This window comes from Myotis yumanensis, unplaced genomic scaffold (assembly GCF_028538775.1).
Source record: "Myotis yumanensis isolate MYYU_CA2020_CCGP unplaced genomic scaffold, mMyoYum1.0.hap1 SCAF_9, whole genome shotgun sequence".
In the NCBI taxonomy this organism is placed as follows: Eukaryota; Metazoa; Chordata; class Mammalia; order Chiroptera; family Vespertilionidae; genus Myotis; species Myotis yumanensis.
The window spans coordinates 74599985-74624262 of NW_027223760.1; the positions used below are offsets into that span (position 1 = coordinate 74599985).

The 24278-nt window shown below is 39.6% G+C and overlaps 1 protein-coding gene across 1 annotated transcript in view; it reads left to right on the top strand.

Moving 5' to 3' along the window:
- Window positions 1-8305: 8305 nt before the first annotated feature.
- POU6F2 (POU class 6 homeobox 2) overlaps window positions 8306-24278 on the top strand; it is a 408842-nt gene continuing 392869 nt past the window's right edge. Inside the window, exon 1 of the mRNA XM_070425191.1 lies at window positions 8306-8410. Within this exon, the coding sequence (XP_070281292.1) occupies window positions 8306-8410 (105 nt within the window). The remainder of the gene's footprint in view (window positions 8411-24278) is intronic.

Here is a 24278-nt window from a genome sequence, read left to right on the forward strand (position 1 = left end):
TCAGACAACAAAACTGCAGATAGTACAATGAACCCAGGAACATTTCAATGCCTTTCTTCAAGGGTGTTCAGGGAGAAGAAATAGATTCTGGAAGACCGAAATGCATAACTGTCTCCAAAGCTATTCATGAAAGGGGAAAATAGAAATTAAGGGGTAATTAGCCCCTGTACTGGCTTTTTCTGTTTTTATCCAGGATACAGATACCTGGTAGAAGAGATAAAAGTCAGAGGTCTGATAATGCATTAGTATGTTCACAGGCCATCCCTGCAGGGAATCCCCAGGCTCTTCAACTCCTTAGCTACTCATTTTAAAGGCAAAATCTTGTCCCTTTGTCTCAGGGGAAAACAGGTCTCCCAAATTATGTTGTAGAAAATAATCTAAATCACAGGTCCTCACAACCAATGTAGCCTGGCTCGGCATTGCCAAGCCACTCCCCATCCTGTAGTCAGTCCCTGAGTCTTTGTGCCAAATTTCCTTCCTCCTCTTGTACTCTTATAAAAATAAGTAGTGTCCTGGTGCATGGATTCATGCACATTGAAAGGAAATTAATTAGAAGAAATATTTTAATATCGCTATTCGCGTCTTGCTAATGAAAAGAAAATAGGATTCTACTGAGTCTCCTATCTACCTACTTCAGGACTTCTGTGAGGATCAAATGAGATGAGGCATGGGAAAACGCTTCACAAACATTTGGTTAAACTGTAAAATGTTTGCACCTGGCTATAAAGCAAGTTGGATTCCTTGGCTGAAAAAACTCCAAGGATGCTAGTTGCTAGGGAGAGGAAGCTGGGTATTGCTATGTGACATCATTAGCCAGCACCCACAACCACTGTTTCTGGGCTGGGCTGGGCTGGGGGCCACATATGTGTTCCACGGGGTCTCAGCAGCATTGGCTGCAATTTGGTGGGGTATCACTCTGCAGTGGTGGCGGGACCTGTGTCCCACTTGGGGGAAGCCAAGTGTTGGTTTGTTGGCACCAGGTCCGTGGTGACGTTTATTTTTAAATGGCCAGTGCACATCATGGCAGCTCCTGCATTGAGTGTCTGTCCCCTGGTCATCAGTGCGTGTCATAGCTACTGGTCAGATAGATAGACACTTAGCCTTCTATATATACTAGAAGCCCGTTGCACAAAGATTCATGCAAGAGGCCTTCCTTCTCCTGGCTGCTGGCACTGGTTTTCCTCTGGCACCCGGGACTCAGGCCTTTGGTCCGGCTGCAGCGGAGAAGTCAAGCCTCTTCAGTCTTCAGTCTTCACTCCAGCCAGAGCCTTCAGTCTTTGCTCTGTGCTTGTGTATGCAAATTAACCACCATCTTTGTTGGGTTAATTTGCATGGTCACTCTGATTGGCTGGTGGGCATAGCAGAGTGACACCAATTTGCATGTTTCTCTTTTATTAGTGTAGATATAGATTACTGTGCTCAATTTCCCTAGAAATGTAAAAATAACAACAAAATCCAAGGGTACAGGTTAGTTGCACTGCTTAAGGGTACATGGAAGTAAAATCCTTCTAATGTTTCTTAAGGAAACTGATGGTGGTTGAAAAGATCATTCCAGAAAAATGATCTACAAAACTTGAAAGTATAGGCAAAAATGTGGAATTGAGAGAGGGTGCAAAGAGAAAACAATCATTCCAGAGGCTGGATCATTCCAGAGGCTGAGGGTACCAAATGAAATTCTAAGGGGAAAAAATGACCTCAAAATAGAGGGCAGGAGTTGTGCCAAAGGGGAGCGAACTGGAGACTGAGGAAGGACGCCACAAGAAATCTTGACTGTGTGTACTTATTCCTACCATGCTGTCTCTCATCCACCTATTATTTCGTTCCTACATGAGCCTTGAAAATCATGCAGCAGCTGCCCAGTGAGCAAACTCTAGAGAATGCTTTGCCATGATTTATATTCTAGAAGGAAGGCTAAGGTCATGTGGACATGTGAAAAAATAGGGGTGGGTGGGAGATCTGGGGTAAGAAAATAGACTAGTTGAAGGAATGGTGACATTAATTTTTTTTAAAGACCAGGAAGCAAAGGAATGAATGGTGAAGAGAAGTAGAGAAATCAAGAAAATAAAACTGTAACAAAGGAGCAAACAATAAGCAAGAGAAAGAATAAGTGTTAGCAGAGAGAAAAGGCAGAAGTATAGAATTGAAGTAAACCTATATGTTGCAATAGCGTAAGTGGAAATATAGTAAGTCTAAGTAGGAGTGGATTCCTCTTGATTTTTCTTGATGAACATTTTCTTTTGGTTCTGGCATTCTGGAGGCACCCAGTTATACAGTAGCCCTTATCCCCATTCACAGTTTCATTTTTCACAGTTTCAGTTATCCATGGTCAACTCTGATCTGAAAATATGAAATGGAAACTTCCAGAAGAAAACAATTAATAAGTTTGCACTGTTCTGAGTAGTGTGATGAACTCTCTCACCATCCTACTCCGTCCTGACTGGGACACAAGTCATCCCTTTGTTCAGTGTCTCCGCTCTGTATACATTAGTCACTTTGTCACTCAGTATCTGTCTCCATTATCAGATCAGTTATGGGGGGGTGGGGAGAACACACTCACATAATTTTTATTACAGTATACTGTTATAATTGTTCTATTTATTATTAGTTATTGCTGTTAATTGCTTACTGTACCTAATTTATAAATTAAACTACCATAGGTATGTATGTATAGGAAAAAACATAGTGTATATATATATATATATATATATATATATATATATATATATGGTTCATACCATCCACAGTTTCAGGCATCCACGGGAGGTCTTGGAATGTATCCCTCTTGGATAAGGGGAGACTACTGTGTTATCTCTTCTCACCTTAAACATTGCAAAGGATCGACTGAATACCAGAGATGACCTACACCTCCACTTTTATCTTGGTTCTCTTTGTAACATTTATCTCTCAGTATCCTTTGTGGTTTAATGATTAAGAAATTAAGAACATCCCTATCCTACTCTGGCCAGTATGGTTCCATTGGTTGGAATGTCGTCCTGCACACCAGAAGGTGGCGTGTCCAATTCTTGGTCAGAGTACATATTCAGGTTGCGTGTTCTATCCCCTGTTGGGGCATGTGTGGGAGGCAACCAATTGATGTTTCTCACATTGCTGTTTCTTTCTCACATTGATGTTTCTCTCTCACATTGATGTTTCTCTCTCACATTGATGTTTCTCTCTCTCTGAGATAAAACAAAAACAACAACTAAACCTCAAACAACTACTACAACAAAGAACATCCCTATCCTAAGAAGTTGGGGACTAGGTCTAATTTGTGGTAATCTATTGTTGTCTCGTACACCAAGTGGTCAGCACTGGGAAAAGGGCAGGTCTAGCTGGTCTCTGATGTAAGAAGGCAGACAGACTTAGAGGGTTGGAAAAAGCAGGATTTTATGCAAATTTGGTGGGGACAAGGGAGAGTAGAAAAGGTGACAGTAATGGTGAATATTTCACTTAAGGAATGTTCTTTCCTAAATTCTATTGTGGAAGTGGGAGTAAAAATTAGTTGAAATATTTCCTGCCTTTTTCCATTTGTTTTCCATTGCTCTAACATTAAAAGTGTCTGCCACCCACACTAATGGAGGGATGGTTTTGCTCATGTTATTCTTATTTTTGGGTGTGCGTGTCTTATATTTTTATTGATTTCAGAGAGGAAGGGAGAGGGAGAGAGAGAAACATCGATGATGAGAGAATTATCAATCAGCTACCTCCTGCATGCCCCCCACTGAGGATTCAGTCCAAAACCCAGGCATGTGCCTTAATCAGGAATCGAACCATGACCTCCTGGTTCAGCGGTCAAAGCTCAACCACTGAGCCACACCAGTCGGGCTCATGCTATTCTTTTTAACCTGAATACAAGATGACTTCTGTTTATATTAAAATCCTTCTACCATCTTCATGGAGCCTTCCTTAATTCCCCAATGGAACTCACCTTTCCGACCTCTTTATAATCCTCTCATATGAGAAAATAACTAACATTTGCTGGGTACTTACAAAGTATAAGTCAATAAGCTCTCACAAGACATCCCCCCAAATACTTACAGTACCATTGAAGAGTTCTCAGGAACGCATGACACAAAGAAATTGCCACTTTCCCAAGGCCACACCTAGTTGGAGGTAAGGGATGGAGTAGATAGTAATCCAACCTGAACTTGGCGGTACCTAAAAATGTATGCTCTTCAACTAGGTGGAATCAAACAATCGCCCCAGAAAAATTTTTATGCATTTAGTTAATTTTTAAAAACACAGTCTGTGCTGCATTGAAGTCATTTATATGTGTTTGTGTTTCCCACTAGATTATTAATCTTTGAATGCCAGGAAGCAGGTCTTATTCAAGTCTCTGAATTATCCAGTGACTACCAGGAGGTACCTACATATTAGTTGTTAGTTGAACAACTTAAAACTACTTTTGTGTTTTTACCTTCACACCCCTCCTGCCATTGCCATGTTAGATGTGGAGACCAGTCCTTCCATTCTGTTTGGGCAGAAACTTAGGGTTCCAACTATACTTTTCATGCCAAACTGAGATGCCTTAATTCATGCTATCTGGAGACTTTTCATTATGGGGGCTCTTAAGAATGGTTTTGCTGATCAATTTGACCTTGGGAGGAGGATGTTAATCAACTGGGCAATGCCAGAATCACAGTGTATTCCACAGCAGGCTAATGAAGGGGCCACGAACCTTTATTCCCTCATATGAACCTTACCAGCTACTGCCTGGTTGTGGGCAAGTTGCTTCACCTCTCAAATCTCTAGAGTTTTTTCCTTAAAAAGGGGGATAATCATTCATACCCCAAGGATTGCAGTGAAAATGAATCTCAAACCAAAATTATAATACCTACCACACCCTTTCCCAACATGGTCTTCCTCTCGATTCCCTATCTCAGTAAATGGCATCACTGGATGCGAGTTTTGTGCAAACCAGAAAAATAGCTCCCTCTTCTTCAAGTTCCATTATCAATAAACCACCAAATTCTGTGAATTATACTTCTTATCTTGAAATCATCCAATTTCCTGCATCACCAGCACTATCGCCTTATAACTAACTGGTCTCGCCAAATCCACTTTATCCCCTTTTATTGCTCCCCCACCCCTAACTTTCCACTACAGCAGAGACATGTTTCAAAATTAAATGTGGGAAGACACTGCTTAAAGTACTCTCCGTGGCCTTGCGGTGCTCCTGGCTAAGGTAGCGAACCTTTGATGCAACCCAGGAGACCCTGTGTGCTCTGGTCTCTCTCTTCCTTGCTGTGCTCCACACACACACCAGACTGTCCTCGAGCTCCAATAAGCCATGCCCCTCCCCATTTCCACATTTCTTTCTTCTGCGGAGAATATTTACCCATCACCCAACTTTCTACTTTCCTGTGTTCAAGCATCCTTCCAATTTTAGTTTATTTCAAGTCAATTGCTTAGGGAAGGTTTGCTGACTCCCCTTTGCTCACATACACACCCAAGGCTAGGTCAATTTCTTTGCTATAGATCCTTATGTTAATCTTTTGCTTTTTCCCTTAGCTCTCAGCATAGTTTAAAAAGTTACATTTCTGTGACTTTTTTTTTTTTTTTGACGAAAATCTGTCCAAACCGCTAGAATGTAAGCTCTCAGAGGAATGATGTCTGTTTTGCTGTAGCGCTAGCACATAATAGAGTACCTGGCACATAGTACAGGCTCTATAAACATTTATTAAATGAGCCTCATACTTTATATATGGTAGCCAACATTCAGAATGCTCCTTGATTACCAGCTTTCATACATACAGCTCCATCTGTGAATTCAGAGCTGGTTCAAATCATGGCCCTGTGTATCTTGGGCAATTATCTTCCTCTTTTTTTGAATCTCATCTGTAAAATGGGAATAATTGTATCGGCCTTACTGAGTTGTGTTGAGGATTTAGTGAGCAAATGTAAGTCGGTGTCTGACCCAGTGCCTGGCTCAAGACTCCATCAGTGTGGCCTAGTAATGGTTGTAATTAATATAGACCAGATGTAAGCCACCCCAAAGTAACCTGAGTTGTCCCTGTGCTGACCTGGACCATGGCAATTTAGAGGATGGAGCTTCAAAGAGGGTCTTAGGCCTCATCCTGCAACCTGGACATCCCCCACCCCTACCCCTGAACCTCCCTGGGGAGGCGCCCAAGAAGCTTAGATCCCAGAGGAGGGAGGAGCCTGCAGCGAGGTGGAGGCAAGTGGCCACAGGGCTGCGTAAGAGGTGCAGGGAGGCAGCTCCGCCGCAGGCTTCCCCCGTCTCCCGGCTGTAGGAGGTGCAATTCAGCACTCGGGGCGCCTTGTATGACAGAGCCGCTGGGATGGGGGGTCGGAGCGAGTGGAAGCCTCTCTCTTCCACAAGTTTCCCTGGTGTCCCCCGCACTCCATGCGTGTCTGACGTGTGCATGGGCAGAGTCCCAGGAAGGCGACACCAGCAGTGGTCACGCCCCACACGCCCTTTGCAAGCCCACAGGCTTCGGGCCAGTTTGGCACCGCCCAGGCTGGTTCCCCCCAGGGCTCGGGCCGGCCGATGGGCTGGGATCCCGGTGCCGCTGCCACGCCTCCCTCTCCTCCCCCGCCAGGGGTGGCGACGGACCGGACCGGACCGGCAAGCAGAGTCCGGTTCTGGGGTCGCTGCGGAAACACCCCGGTAGGTCTGTGTCTCCAGGGGCATGGACAGGTTTCAGCGTGGAGTGCGCATTTTAATCATCTTTAGGAGGACGTTTCCAGCCCTCCGTTTCCAGGAGGGCTACCCAGTTAGTGCACAGTTTCACTTTGGGGATGCTGGTGTGTGTGTGTGTGTGTTTCTATTTATACTGGGGGGCAACTCCTAATGAGAAATCTATGAGACTTCAATCTCCTGGAGCTTTCTTTTAAAGAAAAATTTCCTTATGTTAAGTTCCCTTTATTTAATTTTAAAGCTATAATACAATGCCATAGAATACATAATAGTATATAGTCAGCATTAAACATTTCTAATAACTTCCCTACCTCTCCATCTTAACGTTAGTTTTGAACCTTGAAAAAGCAGCCCCATTTTAACAACACAAAGTTTTCCTGTAAGTTTTTTTTGAAAAGTTGGGGTAGGCCAACTAATGAGCTTAAAGTTAAAAAATGGACAAATGCAAACTTCAATAACTCCACAAAGCTACCAAATTAGTGGATACAATCTATGGGTTTGGATTTTCAAAGAGCATCTTTGCAATATCCGTCAGGTTGTATGGAAAATCAGGTTCTGATGTTAATCCTGAAAGGGTTAAGTAGCTTCTAGATTATGTTCATGCTACCCTTACAAAAGCTGACCCATAACACATCGACCACCTACCTCAGAGTGTGTGGGATCAAATAGCTTAAATTAAATGAAAAAAGTTGAAATATTTGTCATCATATTACATCAGTTCAGATGAGCTGCAAATAAATGATTTCTTAAACTTTTAGAACAGTGGTTCTCAACCTTCCTAATGTCACGACCCTTTAATACAGTTCCTCATGTTGTGGTGATCCCCAACCTCATTGTTACAAATTGAACATAATTAAAGCATAGTGATTAATCACAAAAACAATATGTAATTATATATGTTTTTCCGATGGTCTTAGGCGACCCCTGTGAAAGGGTTGTTCGACCCCCAAAGGGGTTGCGACCCACAGGTTGAGAACCGCTGTTTTAGAAGATGAAAAGTTAAGTGACTACTGTTTACACACTTTGAATATTTTATATTTGAGTGGTCATCACAGTTTCCACAAATGATTGTATACACCCATTTTTAATCAGCGAATGTTAAGGTACCTTTGCTATGCGAGGGTTAACATTTAAGCTTTCCTAGGAAGGGGATGTTAACTAAAACTGCAGATTACTGCCTATGTCAAAAGGTAATTTAGAGAATGTGAAAATAAAATCATTAGGGACAACTTAAGAGAAGCAGGATATTTAATTATAATTGAAAAAAAATTATATAGTATGTGGAAATCAAAGTCTCAATTAGCACATGAAACAGTTAATTTTGTTCTTGTTTTTGTGTTAAACATAGGTTCCTAGAGCATTACAAAAATCCTCTTAGGTTTATTAAACCTTTAGTGGAAGATCACAGCCAATGTTTTGTCTTTGGTGAATAGCTGTTTGTCTCACTTTATTTACTTGGTATTGGATATTTGTCAATGTCATTTCATATCTACAGAAAATTCTTACGCCCTATAGAGGTAGTGAATGTGTGTGTGCGTGCCTGCCGGAGGTCACATGACGGTTTCATCCTATTTGGTGGAGCAGCTTGACTTTTCCCCCCCCTTGCTTTTGGTGATGGTTGTGAGTACAGAAGTTGATTGACAGATGCATGCCAGAAACCCCCATTCTCCTTTTCAAAGACAACATATGATGGATTGCGATCTCTCAGCCCAGCAGAACACAGGGACCATGCAAGCTGTAATTGGTCAGGTATGGAGTCAGCCATTTCTCAACTCCCCCTTTTTTTCCGCAAGGGTCTCACCATATCATTCACATAATTCATATTTACAGTACCATCTTTCTATCTGTATCTCCAGTTACCTGCCAGGGTAGTGCTGAAAGTGCAAAAGGCAAAAGGCACCCATTAAATCTAGCCAGGAAACCTCAGCTTAAAACTTCATGGCGATATTTAACAATTAAAACTCAGACAACAACAAAAATCTAGAACAAACCTAATTTACAATGTGGTCTGAGTGTTTAAAAAAAAAATCTGTTTTTAAGCATTGATTTTCTGTGGATATTGTGATCTTGGAAAAGAAAGTGTGAGGCAAGAATAAAGTGTTATGTTTCCTAGGTAGTAGTTAAAAATGTTCTTTTCGATATTTTTATTTTGATATTTTTTGTATTCTCTCCTCTCTCTCTCTCTGGAAAATATGAATATATACGTACACGTGCCTTTACTTCTAACCCAGGAGATGTGTGATCGAGCCTGGTAAATGTAGTAGTGGTCCTGGCTGCTGCTGAGGGGCAGGCTGCAAATTAAACACTGACACAATCTAAAAGGTCCAGGTGGTCTGCTTGCGTTTCCTAATGCAATCCAGCACCACAGCTTTAATAAACAGCTCTATTTAGTTCCTCCTCCCGGTATGCAGGGAGGTGAACTGGTCTGGGGCTGCTGTGATGAAATGCCAGAAGAATCTCTCTCAGAGGCCTCACGAGCTGATGTTTAGAGCTTTCCTGTTCTGTCGTCTTTGTCTTCCAAATGGGTCAGTGAGTCTTGCTCTTTCGGTTCCGTGCTTTCTGTTAAATCGGTACTTTCTGTTTGTGTTGAAATGTTTGCCTTGGAAGCTAAATCGGGGGAGGAAAGGATCGTTGTATTTTCATTTGCTTTCAGATAACTGAAGTGGTGAAAGGAATGCTAGTGTCCGGCTGCAAAGGAAGGGTGATTTTTCTGACGATTGGTGGGGGTGGGGTGAGGAAAAAGAGAATATATGGGGTTTGTTTGTTTGTTGTTGTTGTTTTGTAATGTATATTTTGACCAGCATTTCCCTAAGTTCTCTGTGCTTACTTATGAACTATTCACTTAGCATTCAGAATATGGTTATGAACATTGATAAACTCCTAAAAGTTGTGGGATTTTTTTTTTTTTTGCACACTTTCCAATCAAGACATCCTGGCAAAGTGATGGCGTAAAATTTGTTGGCTGTATATTAATAGTATGGGGAGAAGATAAACCATCTTAATCGGTTTTCAACAAAATTACAGCAGAGCACTTTAGGGTTCTGAAAGCACATGGTTTATTAATACCAGCATGCTTCATAATGTACTTTTAGATGGAAAATGTCAGATATATAATACCATGTTTCCACAGCCTTATCCTCTTTTAAAAGCAGAACAATATTGTTTTAAACTTTCAAATTGGTTTTGTTATACAGACATATATAAAGTGAAGTCTTCAGGCATATATTTTTCAGAAGAAAATATGTAAGAACTGATTTTATATACTGTTGATACCCATTTCAGTGTACATGTTCAATGATGAGTAAGTATATGAAATATAGATTAAATAATTAAATTTGGCATGTAGGATTAAATAAATATTTGTTTAAAGACCTTTTTGTATGTAAATAAAGCGAATTCCTGATAACTGTTTTGACCTGTTTAATGAAACTTTACTTCGATTGCAAGCATATTCTCTCTTCCATATGTCATAGTATGATCTTAATACTGTACAAAATTACTGTGTTTTAGTACCAAATAAGAAATAGGATTTTATTCTGTATATATTTTTCTTACTTGGGGAAAGAGATGGGTGAAAAAACAGGAGATATACTTGCAATATGTCATTTAATAATGTTTATTGGAAATAATTGCAAAGGTGTATACTTTTAAAAGGTTCAAGTATATACTTTAAAAAAGGAACCAGTATACACTTTACAGATACCAGACTTAACTTCTAATGTGTCAGGATTTAAAATTGGTTATTATTACATAGTTCTCTCTGTATTTTGTATGTACTCTAATTTTTAAAGGCTCAGTAGGTCCAGGAACTATATATGCGATTTACTTGTTATGAATGTTTTATAAATAATTGTGTCAAAGTCTTCTGAAGATTTAATTTCTCATAAATTATTTGTTTAAAAACTCAGATACTTATGTCAAGCTAGTAAATTATAAAAGCAATTGTTCTGAAGGTTGTGAAATTTGCTCTACTAAAAATGAACAAACTGAAATGCTCCTTATTTTTTAGAACTGAAACACTAAGTATTCAAAAGGACAGAAACATAGTATACTGTCCCATATGCATACATAACAGTCAGAAAACCTAAACTGAAACTGTATCTATACATATAAAAAGAAAGAGGGCATGCAAATTTGAAATGATCTCCTTTTAATTGTTATAGCACAGATAATAATATTGACCCAACAGACTGCTCCTAACTGTAAATAAAAGAACGTGAACATATATTTTATTGCTTTGCAGTCACTCATAATCAGAAAGAGATGGTTTATTTGTCCGCTCTGGATTTCAACATCACTTATACCTACTCAGCAGGTGCGAAAGTCCCATTTGATTGTGAGACTGTTTATGTATGTCCCTTCTCAAATACATATTGCAGTAATTATTTTTGTCCTTTTCTTTTTCTGTTCTCAGTTCTGTTACTCAATGGCTTGGGGTTGGAAGAGCAAATAACCAGTTTTCAATGACATTTTCCATTCAGGAGACTGATAGATTCCCTTGAAATATGATCGTTAGTTTTTTTTTCCCCCCATTCATCTCTAGGATCAAATATCCAGTTGCTTCCACTGGAGGGGAAGGAGAAGACCTCTGGGTTGCTGGCCATGATCCAGCTCGGGAGAGTGTACTGACTTCATGGAGCAGATATTACTCAGCTCTTTTCCCCAGGACTCTCCCCCAAGCAAGCAATTAAGCAGTCTAATACTTATACTTCCAGCCTAGCACATCAAGATCAAGAAACTTGGGTCATCCATACAGTTTTGGGAAATAAATCCAGATTTTTGATAGTTATCTGTAGCGAGCCTTCTAACCCTTGGAACTATAAGATGTATTATTACTTACAAATTATTTCTAAAAACACTTCAAACTAAACAGTTAAGCAGAGGGTTTGAATATCATTTTAAAAGGAAGACTCACACTTCTACCTCTCGTAGTCATTATATGTTTACTGCATCTTTTCCTTTTTTGCAAAACTGAGCTTGTTAGGGACATATTAGTTCATCAGAATTACAGACCTCCTGATTTTTTTTTTCCATCTCACACGGACGGGTCACCACGTCCAATCCTCCTTCTGGCACGGCTGTCCCTCGAGGGCCCTTGACCAGCCTGCCATCTTGATGCGCAGGCCTGAGGGTCTGGGCTGGCAGCACATATCTATATACTGACATCTGCAAATATTACAAAACAGAGGGTATTAAATTGGTTTTTAATAAGAAAACAACAGATGAGGCAAATTAGATAAAAATATTATTGAGCAGATCCATGAATGCTTTGGGGAATGGGAGAGACACCGCAGGTTAAAAGTGCTCATGGGTGCACCTGCCATAGACATGGCTAAGTTACTAGTGCAAGAGCGAACAAACCAGATTTGAGAACATTGCAAGTGCAATCAAAACCTTTTGCCATTTTGCTTACCAGTTAAATGGGTCTTTTCTTCAGGGTCTAGTCAGACATTTTAAAGTGGTTGAAAGTGGCACATTAGAGAGTGAATGCAGTTGTCCCGGACAGATGCTCCGTGTGCTAATAATGGCTCAGAGGGGGAGTGAGGGTAACAGTGCATTTGATTTGACAGCATCGCAGTGCATGTTTTCTCATATAAACTAGGGCACAAAAATATTTTACTGTCCTAGTATCAAAACAACTTTATGTATCGTTTTATTTTCCCCTCGCTTGTTCCAAAAAGTATTTAATGTGGCTTCCCTAGAACATACTCAAGCTGATGCAAAGGGAAAGTGATCTAGGGGAGGGGACCTGGCAGTAATAACATGACTGCAGATTGTCCTCAGTCCATTTAGGCTGATTTTCATGCCCTCTGTATGAAAATTAAACTTTGGAGCTAACCTAACCCTGTTTTACACATACTAAGCATAACTCATATGCTCCTAAAATTCATTTTTGTAGGTGTCATGTCATTTCAACAAATATATATTTTGGGGATGTGAAATTGTTGTTTGGATTTAATACCTTTTTTAGGGTATTACAGGTGACTAACATAGTAGGAAAATACAAATTAATTAAGGATTATTCTTTATGAATACAAAATAGTGCTAGTATTCATTTTTTAAGAGTGGGGGGTCACTAATATTAAATTTATTCTATGTATTTCTAATTGACCTTACACATTTCATGCAGTACTCCACCTATACTTGGAGGAAGTTGATGTTAGTTATTTATATTCTACTAGAGCCCCCATGCATGAATTTGTGCACAGGTGGGGTCCAGCTGGCTTGCCTTGAATGGGGCTGACCGGCCGGGGGGAGGGGACGCGGGAGGTTGGCTGGCTGGCCCTACACCCTGATGAAAGAAAGGTTGAATGTAACATGTTTATGTGTAAAATATGTAGTAGTTGTTGTAGAGGTGGGTGAAAAAAGGCTCTTTGTTAACTGTTTCTTCACTGTGTAAACCGCATTTTATCAAACAGTTGAAAGCATCTTTCTGTTTTCATCCTTATTGTTTACCAAAATTAGAATTTAATGTCTGCAAATACTGTAGAACTCCACTTTTCAATTGCATTGTAATATCCTATGAACTGTTGCTTTTTTCTAACATTTGATTGAGTAAAAAGTAAGGTTGTGAAATAAGGAGAAAATTAAAAGTATCAGGCTTGAAGAAAAAATACACAAAAAACTAAATATTGACCATTATTCGAACACTAACAGAAAATACAAATTATGCAACTTTTACATTAATCTGTATTTTGTGGCCAGACTTTTACTTGGGAGATAATTAGCTGTTCTAAATGTAATTCTAAACCTCCATTTGTGTTCCTTTTCTCCTTCCCTCCCTTCCATCTTCCCTCACTCTCTTTCTCCCTTCATTATTATTAGTAGTAGAAGTGCTTGTAGGTGAGATGTGTGCCCAATAAAGTAAATTACTGAGCCAAGCCTTGTTCTGGGATTGCATGCCGATTACTCACTAGCTATGTTGTCTTGATTTCGTCCAAAATTGTAATCAAAATTTGTACCAATTTTATTTTTTACATATTTCTTCTAAATCTTAAGTTGAAGAAGGCCTTGTGTGAGACTGTCATTACATTTCAGTAAGATCCTTTTTTTTTTTCCTATTATTTTCTTGTTCTTCCCATTCAACAATGTGAGCCGGTTATGGCAAAAATTGTCTAATTTTTATTTGAAGACTTTCTTCCGGGTTTGCCCTATGCTTGTGTTATTTTCTTCACCCCATCCATAATAGACTATATTGTCATTTCAGAGCTATCACTTCTAAATCAGCGGTTCTCAACCTGTGGGTCGCGACCCCTTTGGGGGTCGAACGACCCTTTCACAGGGGTCGCCTAAGACCATCAGAAAACACATATATAATTACATATTGTTTTTGTGATTAATCACTATGCTTTAATTATGTTCAATTTGTAACAATGAAATTGGGGGTCACCACAACATGAGGAACTGTATTAAAAGGTCATGGCATTAGGAAGGTTGAGAACCATTGCTCTAAATATAAAAGCATTGTATGTAAATAGTCATTTACATACAATGCAAACATTTCTGATTATTTACTTCAAAGGCTGCTCTTTAGGTGTTGAAACACTTTATTTTTCAAGTTGGCTGGTTTCAGAAAATAACTTTTTGTTTTATCACTTGCTTCAAAACCTTCTGAAGACAGAGATTAGCTATTGGTACTTGAAACTGATTCCTGGTGAGCTGCAGGAATCCTTACTCCCTTCAGCAGCATTTTTCTAACCTGAAGAGCAAGAAAATTGAGGATCAAGAGAATATTCTAAATTTAACCTATTTTCAGTTGTTGTTGTTTTCCCTCAGGGGGTGGAATATTCCCTTGGGAAGAGAGACCTATACAATTTCCAACTCCCACCTCCTAAGGTCAAAGATACAAAATAACATGTTAAAAAGGAAATAGTTACTCAAATGCATTGCTCTGGTATTTTGCTCTTCCCCTTCACATCATTTCTCCATCGGCTTTGCTTCTCTTTTCCACTGTAATCCGGAGTGAGTTTGATGAGTAATAAGTGGAAAGTGAATCCTTGTGGGCTGGCTGGGCAGCAAAGGGCACTGGAAAGAGACAAGGCCTGAAGCAAAACAGAGCAAGACGGCCCCAGAAAACTCACCAAACACTTGCTTCTGTAGTTAGTATTTTTGTCAAGTTATTTCGTGAGTGTACGTCATCTCACATAGCAATTTGAGATCACAGAAGTAAGTAGTAAAACAATGATTTAGGTCAGGACAAAAAATTAAAAAACAAATCAAAAAGAAAAAAAATAAAAAACCTTTACAGTGCCTGTGCCATGCAACATGAATTTCAAAATTAAGCAACCCTTTGTTTTTTGACCTTTTTACAAGAGTTTAATCAGTGCTTGGATGTTGTGAAATAGCAGCCCTATTAAAAATAGATGCTTCTGGCTATTAATATGATGTTGACTCTGTTTGCATATTTTAGGACTTTGGTTTTTTTCATGAATAATTAGAAACTATTTTTTTAAAAATATATTTTATTGATTTTTCACAGAGAGGAAGGGAGAGAGATAGAGAGCTAGAAACATCGATGAGAGTGAAACATCGATCAGCTGCCTCCTGCACATCTCCCACTGGGGACGTGCCCACAACCAAGGTACATTCCCTTGACCGGAATCGAACCCGGGACCCCCCAGTCCGCAGGCCAACGCTCTATCTACTGAGCCAAACCGGTTTCGGCAATTAGAAACTATTTTAAGTAGAAAACATTTATCCCTAGCCCTTGAAAACTTAATGAAACACCCATACTTTAAAAAATTAAATGCCTATTAAGTGGTGTTTTAACATAGGTCAGAACTCACTCAGGTAAACTCTTGAAAAGAGTAAAGCGCATCATTTACAGAGAGGTTAGTTTACCATGCAGAATTCATATACAGATTAAACAAAATTGAAATTATTGTTGAGAGTGAGAGGTAATATTGCAACAACACAAAAGTATGGATGCCAGAAACTCGAATTGACACTGAAGCTGTCTGAGAAAACAGGTAGATGTTTCTTAGATCTTAAGCCGTATTCCTCCAAAACCGAAGGCCAGCTTGGGCGAGCGTGGAGCCAGGCACACAGCTCTGGGCTGGAACAGGCCAGACTTGCTTCAGACAGAGCTGGTTAACTTTGTCAGCCTTGAATAACACTGGGAAACAAGGCTCTTTCAACCTTTTGGAGAAAAGGTTGAGAGTTGGGACAAATGTAAAACGCTGCTTAATGCGCACGAATAAAGACAAGACATCAAGCGCATTTCACTTAGTGTCAGTCCCGATGATTCATCATTATGGTCAGGGCACACTGTGGTCTCTGGGCTGAAACAATTTTATCCATTTTTTTTTTTTTTTAAAAACACAGAATGTTCCAGCTTGGATCTTATATCCTTAGGGTTACAATATTGAATTCTGAATCGGGAAACTTAATCTTGCAGCCAGATTTGACAAGATGCTGTTTGAATGGTAGGCAGAAGTGATGATTGTGGGACAAAATGCTCCAGGTCAGAATTTGGGAAAAAAATAAGAGATTCTGTGGAAATTTGGCTGTGATACATGAACCCCAACTTTGAAAATTTCTCACTATTCATATCAGCAGATGGTATTCGAGGGTCTAAAAAGCAGAACACTGGTGTATTCATTTTCTCTGTTTCAAATCTTCCTTTAACAGAGTGAGTTTTTACATATTCTTTGATGTATTTCTTAGTGTATTTCTAATTTTGTTAATATAAAAAGTGTTTCTAGTAATATTCAAAAGGTTTCTGAAACATAGGGTAACATTATTACCCAAACAAGACAATCATACTTGGTTTCTTGGCAAAATGTTAATACTGAATTCAGGAATTAAAATTGTTTCCTTTTTGAAAACTTTCCATTTGTAAATAGAACTATGTCTAGATTTCCAGGGACTAAAGAATATAGAGTAAAAATGAAAATGAGGCAATCTAATTAGTGAAAACACACATACTCCTTAGACCTTTTAGGAATATTTGATTAACCTCTAATAATCTAAAAATATTTTAAGTCTCTGTTTTTTAGTTTAATACATGAAAAAATTTTACTTAAAATACTGCTCCTCTCCACTATGTTGTTCAAATGAATGGAAAAATACATTGCAACTTCTGGAAATCAAGATTCTTGTAGAAATCTGTGTACATAGTTGATCACTATACTGTAAAGGAATGATTATTGTGGTTATTTCCTTCCAAAATCAGGGGTGCTTTGTTTTGCAATGTACTTCCATTTTATAGCTACTTTCTACCAGTGCTGAAACATATCAACTGAGATTGCTTTCTCCCTTTCTACCATTATCCATCAAATAGAATTTAAGCAGCTAGTTCAGGCAGAGCTAGTGGAGCATCTGTGTAAAACCTGCAGAACATGAACACAATGGTTATATGCAGATGATTGAGGTGAGTTACATGGTGGAATCCTATGGGTCTTTTAAACATTAAAAACAATGTTTTTATTGATTTGAGAGAGAGAAACGGAGAGATAGAGATAGAGATAGAGATAGAGATAGAGATAGAGATAGAGATGATAGATAGAGAGATCCATTGGTTGCTTCCTGCACAGGCCCCAACAAGGGATCAAACCTGCAACCTGTGTATGTGCCCTGACTGGGGAATCAAACTGGTGACCCTTCGGTGAATGGGATGATGCTCAGTCAACTGAGCCACACCGGCCAGGACGTAAACATTTCTATTAAACAAATTATAAAAGTAATACATGCTTTATAACAAACAATTTCAACAGTACAGGAGAGTACAAAGTGAAAAGTAAGTGCCCTATCATTCCACTGCCCACAAATAACCAGAGTCAATAACTCCTTTTCTATTTTTCCAGAAATTTTCTACGCATATATAAAATTAGAATAAAAAGTTTTTACAACCCGCGTAGATCCATAGTATGCATAGAGTTCTGCAACTTACTTTTATAAAAAAATATATATTTTTATTGATTTCAGAGAGGAAGGGAGAGGGAGAGGGAGATAGAAACATCAATGATGAGAAAGAATTATTGACTGACTGCCTCCTGCACGGTCCCTGCTGGGGGTCGAGCCCACAACCCGGGCACGTGCCCTTGACCAGAATCGAACCGAGACTCTTCAGTCCTTGCAGGTCGATGCTCTATCCACTGAGCCAAACCAGCTAGGGCTGCAGCTTACTTTTACATTTTAAAAACATGTTGAACATCTCATATTACTACCAATATTGTAGTAATTGTCTGGTAGTCCTTTTTATGAGTTGTTTAACCAATTATTTTTCTTTTTTTAATTGAGGTATAATTAACGTATAAAATATTAGTTTTAGGTGTACACCACGATTCCAAATTTGTATATATTGCAAAATCATCACCATAGTAAGTAACCAGTTTTCTCTTGATGAGTGTTTAGCTTTTAAAAAAATGTTATTCTCTGCAGTGGCACTAACAAGTAGAGGCGTTTAATTTCTTAGCATAAAAAATTCCAGGATCTTCCAAATGGGTGCAATTTTAAAAGTGAAGGATAGCTTTATGCCACAAGAATAGATAGTTGACATTTATAAAATGAATACTCAAGCCAACTAAAATAGCAATAAGGATCACAGTATTTTACTTCGGAATAAAGAAGTAAAAATAAAAGCTAATGATCTAAAGCGCCAGTTCTCAAGCAGATCCATTGTGACTTTAAAACCTCTATGTTTATTCCAACCAGCGACTCAACTGAACAAAATGCATAGCATATTTTCTTTCATGGGCCTCAATGCTGTGTAAAAGGGTAATTGACAGAGATATATGTTTTCAATGCATTATTCAATTAGTAATCCTAGATTAGTGAAAAAAGAGACCAGAAGAAATTCATGGTAATTCGTGTCAATTAAATTCCAGTTTTCTGTATTTCATATTGACAGACCAATCTTTCAACCATGATTCATAGGTTAAATAATGCAGCCAGTGAAGGGCTGAATCCAAATTAATCCAACGTAGCCCTTGAATTCAACTAATTTAGGGTTTTGGTAAGGTAGACAAAAGATATACTAAAATATCTAAGAGAATGTGAAAAACTATGGTGTACATTTCTTTTAGGATATGTCTCTGTTCATCCTCTTAACCACAGCACTTCACAGATGCTAAGAAGAAAGTGAAGTAGGTAATAATGAGATCTTACATTTGTATAGAAGATGGAAGTATGAGCTGACTGTGATATTTTTCTCAGAATTGATTCCGTGGAACTGCTGGGTGGGTGAGTGTATGTTTTCTCCCTCTCTGGCCTTCCCCACAGATGCTGGTACAAGTACCCTGGTAGGAAATGATAATGTTTCGTTTATAGATTTAAAAGCAGCAGCCTCCCTCACTGGAGGCTCAAAACAGGTCCTCAGGAGCAAATTGCAGAGCATGCCATTGAGAGTAATGCTCTCAGGTGAAACTTACACCTATGAGAAGTAGCTACAAATCATCATTCCCATTTTATGGAAGTGGAAACTGACTCAGAGAGGTCATGTGTCTTACTTATAGCCAACTGCTGAGTAGAAGTGAGGTTTGAAGCCCAACATTTTTTCTAAGACTCTTTTCCTCTCCACCAGTTTTTAACGTTGGCTGCCTTTTAGTGCCACGTGGGACAACCTTTGAAAAATATGATATGCAGGACCTATTCCCAGAAATCTGATTTAATTTATCTGGGTATTGGTATTTTTAAAAAGAGTTACCGGTTATTCTAATGTGTTGTATCATAGTACGTCTTAAACTGAGTGAAGGTTATTTGAAATAATAAGAAAGGAGGCAGGGAAGATTAAATCAGGCATGTTCCCCCTCCCCCATCATAAATTCATAGCAGAAAAAAAGAGTGGAGGTTAGTCTGGTATCTGGGAAGGTTTAAAAACAAATTTATATTTTATTATACGTATACATAATTTATAAAATATTTACATTTTATATGATATATGTTTTAATGTGTATAAAGTATAAATAAGTTTATATTTCAATAGTCCTCACTATTTGAGATTAGTACCCTCACTCTTTTGTCTTTCATATTTTAATTGATTAACATTCTATTTATTATCCATCTATCTATCTATCTATCTATCTAACTGATTAACAATCTTGCCTGAATCCGAATTCAAACATTAAATTTGCAAGATGAGCTTGTTTTCTCTCTTCTTTCTTCATAAAAACTCAAGTAAATTCTAGTCAAATGGGCATTGGCACATCTAAACTAATTTTTATGAACTAATTATATTGTTGTAATTAAGGATTAAGGTTATGGGAAATCAGTGATTGTACCAAGGAGGTATTTCTTAAACTTTGGAGAACTTTTTTCCCCTTAATTTAATTTAATTTATTCATTTTTATTGTTGAGGGTATTACAGATGTCCCCCATTATCCCACCCTTTGTCCCCCTCTGCTCAGCTCCCACCCACGCCAGGCCTTCATGGCACTATTGTCTGTATCCATGGGCTATGCATATATGCATATAAGTTCTCGTGGTATTTATTCTATTACAATTCCATTAAAAAAATTTGAAGTAAATAAAGGGTACCTTTCATCCTGCTTAACTGTTTTCAACTAAATTTCTTTCTGTCAAATGGCATTTTTAACATTTCTGGTCCTGGAGACTATAGTGAGGCTGAAAAAGAGAAATCTGTTCTCTATTCAGTAGTTTGAAATTTTCAGAAAACAATGATTTCATTTGCATTTCAGTGTTTGGATGTAGGACCAAGTAGATTTTACTTTTAAATATCTCCTTTACCTTTTACACATAATTCAGTTATGTTAGAACTCATAGGTATATGGTTAAGAAACAAGGTGATGATTTGGTGAACTGTATCACCACGATCTTCAACATAGTGCTAACCACTGAGCACACTGGCCAGGGCACAACTTGAATTTTTTGACCCTACCCTTACACTCCTAGTTTTCTTTTCTTTTTTTTTTTAATATATTTTATTAATTTTTTACAGAGAAGAAGGGAGAGAGATAGAGAGCTAGAAACATCGATGAGAGAGAAACATCGATCAGCTGCCTCCTGCACACCTCCCACTGGGGATGTGCCCGCAACTAAGGTACATGCCCTTGACCGGAATCGAACCTGGGACCCTTCAGTCCGCAGGCCGACGCTCTATCCACTGAGCCAAACCGGTTCTGGCCACTCCTAGTTTTCTTACCCTTCTTCTATTTAGCTCGCTGCTGCTGCTTCCTCCTCTCCAGAAGCAAAGCCCTTCCTCAGTGATCAGTTCTCTGCATATCTATTCTCGAATCCACTTCCTGCCTTGACCATCTGAGTCTACCCAGATACTGGGCTTTCCCCTGGCAGGCATCATGTTGGAGTCTAAAGACATCTTTCTACAAACCCATCCATTTAATGAACTCATGTTACGTGCTAGACAGAGTTCTAAGAACTTTATATGCCTATCTACCTCAACGAAATAAGTGGCAAAATTGGGATGCAAACTTAGTCTGACTCTTCTTGACTTACTAATGTCTGCAAAGAATGTCACAGCCTTGCATTCACTCAACCTTGGAACCTCAGTCATTTTTAAAAAAATGTATTTTTATTGATGTCAGAGAGGAAGGGAGAGGGAGATAGAAACATCAGCGATGAGAGAGAATCATTGCTCGGCCGCCTCCTGCACACCCCACACTAGGGATCGAGCCCACAACCTGGGCATGTGCCCCCGGCTAGAATCGAGCCCGGGACCCTTCAATCCACAGGCCAACACTCTAACCACTGAGCCAAATAGGCTAGGGCTGAACCTCAGTCATTTTTGCTTCTCTGCCTTGCCCTCCCCTCCCACATTTAATGAATGGTCACAGCTCATGGAATCTACCTGGGTTAAAAATTCTCTTTGTCCGTTCTTGCTTCCACCCTCCTTTTCAAAATTCTTTTCCTCCCCGCCCTGGAATATTGAACTAACCAACCCACTCCTAGTCTTCCTGTTCCTATGTTGCCTGTAAGTCAGTGACGTTCAAACATTTCTCCTTTCAGATTTTCTGGTTGAAGTTGGGGGAGAAACTCAGATTCCTATCTGCCCTGTGTTGACTTTGTCTTCCATGGTGGCTCCTGCTGCCTCAGTGGAAACTCAGTGTAAAACCTCCTATTGAGCCAAATATTGGATAAGTTCCTTAACACACAGCTCTGAGTGTATCCCTCCCTGCTCTGAAGCATTCGATGGTTTAAAGACTTGCAGGTAAGGCCAAGGGAGCTCCCAGTGCCTTTCCCAGGTTTGTTTATGTTCCCTCACTCCCTCCACGCAGACTCTACATTCTAATCCACAAGAACTGGGCCACTCACCTTTCTCAAACATCTGCAGTTTCTTTCCTTCGTATCTTTTAATTTCCATCACAATTCCTGTTTACCTAAATCCTGTCCATCTCTCTGAAACAACGGCTTCCCCGGGATGCCCATTCGTCTAACCATTTGGACCATGAGCACATTATGCCTCGTTTTGGCATCCATCTTCTGCTTTGTATTGGGGTTATTGTAAACCTGTGTTCCATTTCCCTTTGAGGCCAACCTCTCCATGGCTGTCCTCTTTATATCTCTTTGGTTCTAGCACTAAACATATAGCCATGAATCTAGACCAGCCGTGGGCAAACTATGGCCCGAGGGCCGGATCCGGCCCGTTTGAAATGAATAAAACTAAAAAAAAAGACCGTACCCTTTTATGTAATGATGTTTACTTTGAATTCATATTAGTTCACACAAACACTCCATCCATGCTTTTGTTCCGGCCCTCCGGTCCAGTTTAAGAGCCCATTGTGGCCCTCGAGTCAAAAAGTTTGCCCACCCCTGATCTAGACTTATTGAACACAATGTATTGAATCTAGTGAAAAACGATTCGTTCATCCAACAGTTGTCTATTGGGCATTTGTTAGGCAAATATCTATGCCCTGGAGATGCAAGGTCCCAGCTGTTTTGACACTGACAGCAGGTATGGATACAGGTGAGCCGATGGGATAAAGTCCTCCGCTGCAGAAGTATGACCTTCCTATGGCTATAGGAGTTTTAGAGGAAAGAGAGTACCAAGTCCACCTGATCTAAGCCCCTTGTTTTACTCAGAGGTGAAATGATGTAACCAAGGTCAGTAGCCAAATCTAGATGAGAGAGGCTCATTCTTTGGGCATTCTGTCACAGCTCTTAGGCTACCTCTGATAGGTCCTAGGCATGCTATCAGAAAGGTAGGCAAAACGTTTGCAAAATTATCTTTATGTCCTGTTTTCTTTTCTAAATCCTAACTCAAGGATATGTTTAGAGAGAGGGAGGAAAGGAGCAAGAGAGAGAAAGAGAGGGAGAGAGAGAGAGAGAGAGAGAGAGAGAGAGAGAGAGAGAGATCAGTGTGAGATAAACATGGATGGATTGCCTTTCCTAGGCACCTGCAACGTAGGTATGTTCCCTGACTGGGAATCAAACCTACAACCTTTTGTTGTATGGGGACAACACTCTAACCTGCTGAACCACCTGGCCAGAGCTATATCCTATTTTCTGTGACCATTTTTAGAATAATTAAATCTTTTCTCTTTTCTTTCTTTCCTTCCCATCACTACTAGCAAACCACCTCCTCTCCCAACAATCCCATGAACAATATACGCATTTACTATTGCCCTGTTACTTGTAAATGTCACAGTTAATAAATTACCTGTGACATCACCTAGACCCTCAAACTTCCTGAGGTTAGGAGTCAGGGAGGGAGTGTTCTCCCAAGTTCTTTATCAAGTAAACCTAGCTTGCACGGTCTTAACTGACTAAGGGGTACTAGAGTGGGTGTTAACTTAGGAAGGTAGGGTTTCAGCCAGTTCCCAATGGGAGAGGGAGTTTCCATGACATGTCTCATGTTTAAATAGCATAGCTATACCTAGACATGGGCATATTTTGACGGTTATTGAGATTTCATGGGCTATATAGCAAGTCATTATGTAATCTGAACATATATAAACACACACACACACACACACACACACACACACACGCTCTGTAAAGTATTTTTAATTCAAGGAGAACGCTTGGAAAAATGTAAGCAGTAAACAATTTTTGAGGGGGGCCAGGGGGGTGGGGGACAAGGGGTTATTGTGTTAGTTGTTTTAAGGGTGAATTGGAAGGGGACAAGGAAAGAAAGGGTAGGCCAACACAGTAAGTTTAAAGACCCAGCAGTGGGAAGCCCAGCTATGGGCATTGGAGGGTTAGCTCCGGGAGACAGTTGCTGGAGGTGAAGTAGTGGTCATTTGGGGGTAGTTTCTCATAGCATTTCCACGTTACATGCTTCTCCACATGGCATTGGAAGAACACGGTGGAAAGTTTCTGCTGATTGGCCACAGAAGAAGGAATTCCCCATTCCTTGCAGAACAACTGGAGGATCCCAAAGGGTATAGTCTCATACGAGCTACCTGAGGCAGGATTCTCACAGCTTCCAGCACAATGCTTTCACATAGTAGGCACTCAATACATATTTACCCAGTGTGTGAATGCATAGGGTTTCCATAAAGACATGCTCCAAAGCTTTTTGGGTGGTTCTTACTCCATTTTCACTTCCACTCCAAACGTACAGCTCCCATAGCAACAATAGCATGGACCCCTGGAGCATATGTAGTATTTAGTATTTCTGTGTGTGGTGTCAACTCTCGTGTCACAGCATCCTATATATGTAACTGGTTAAGCTACAGTTGTTTTGGGAACCACAGGCCTT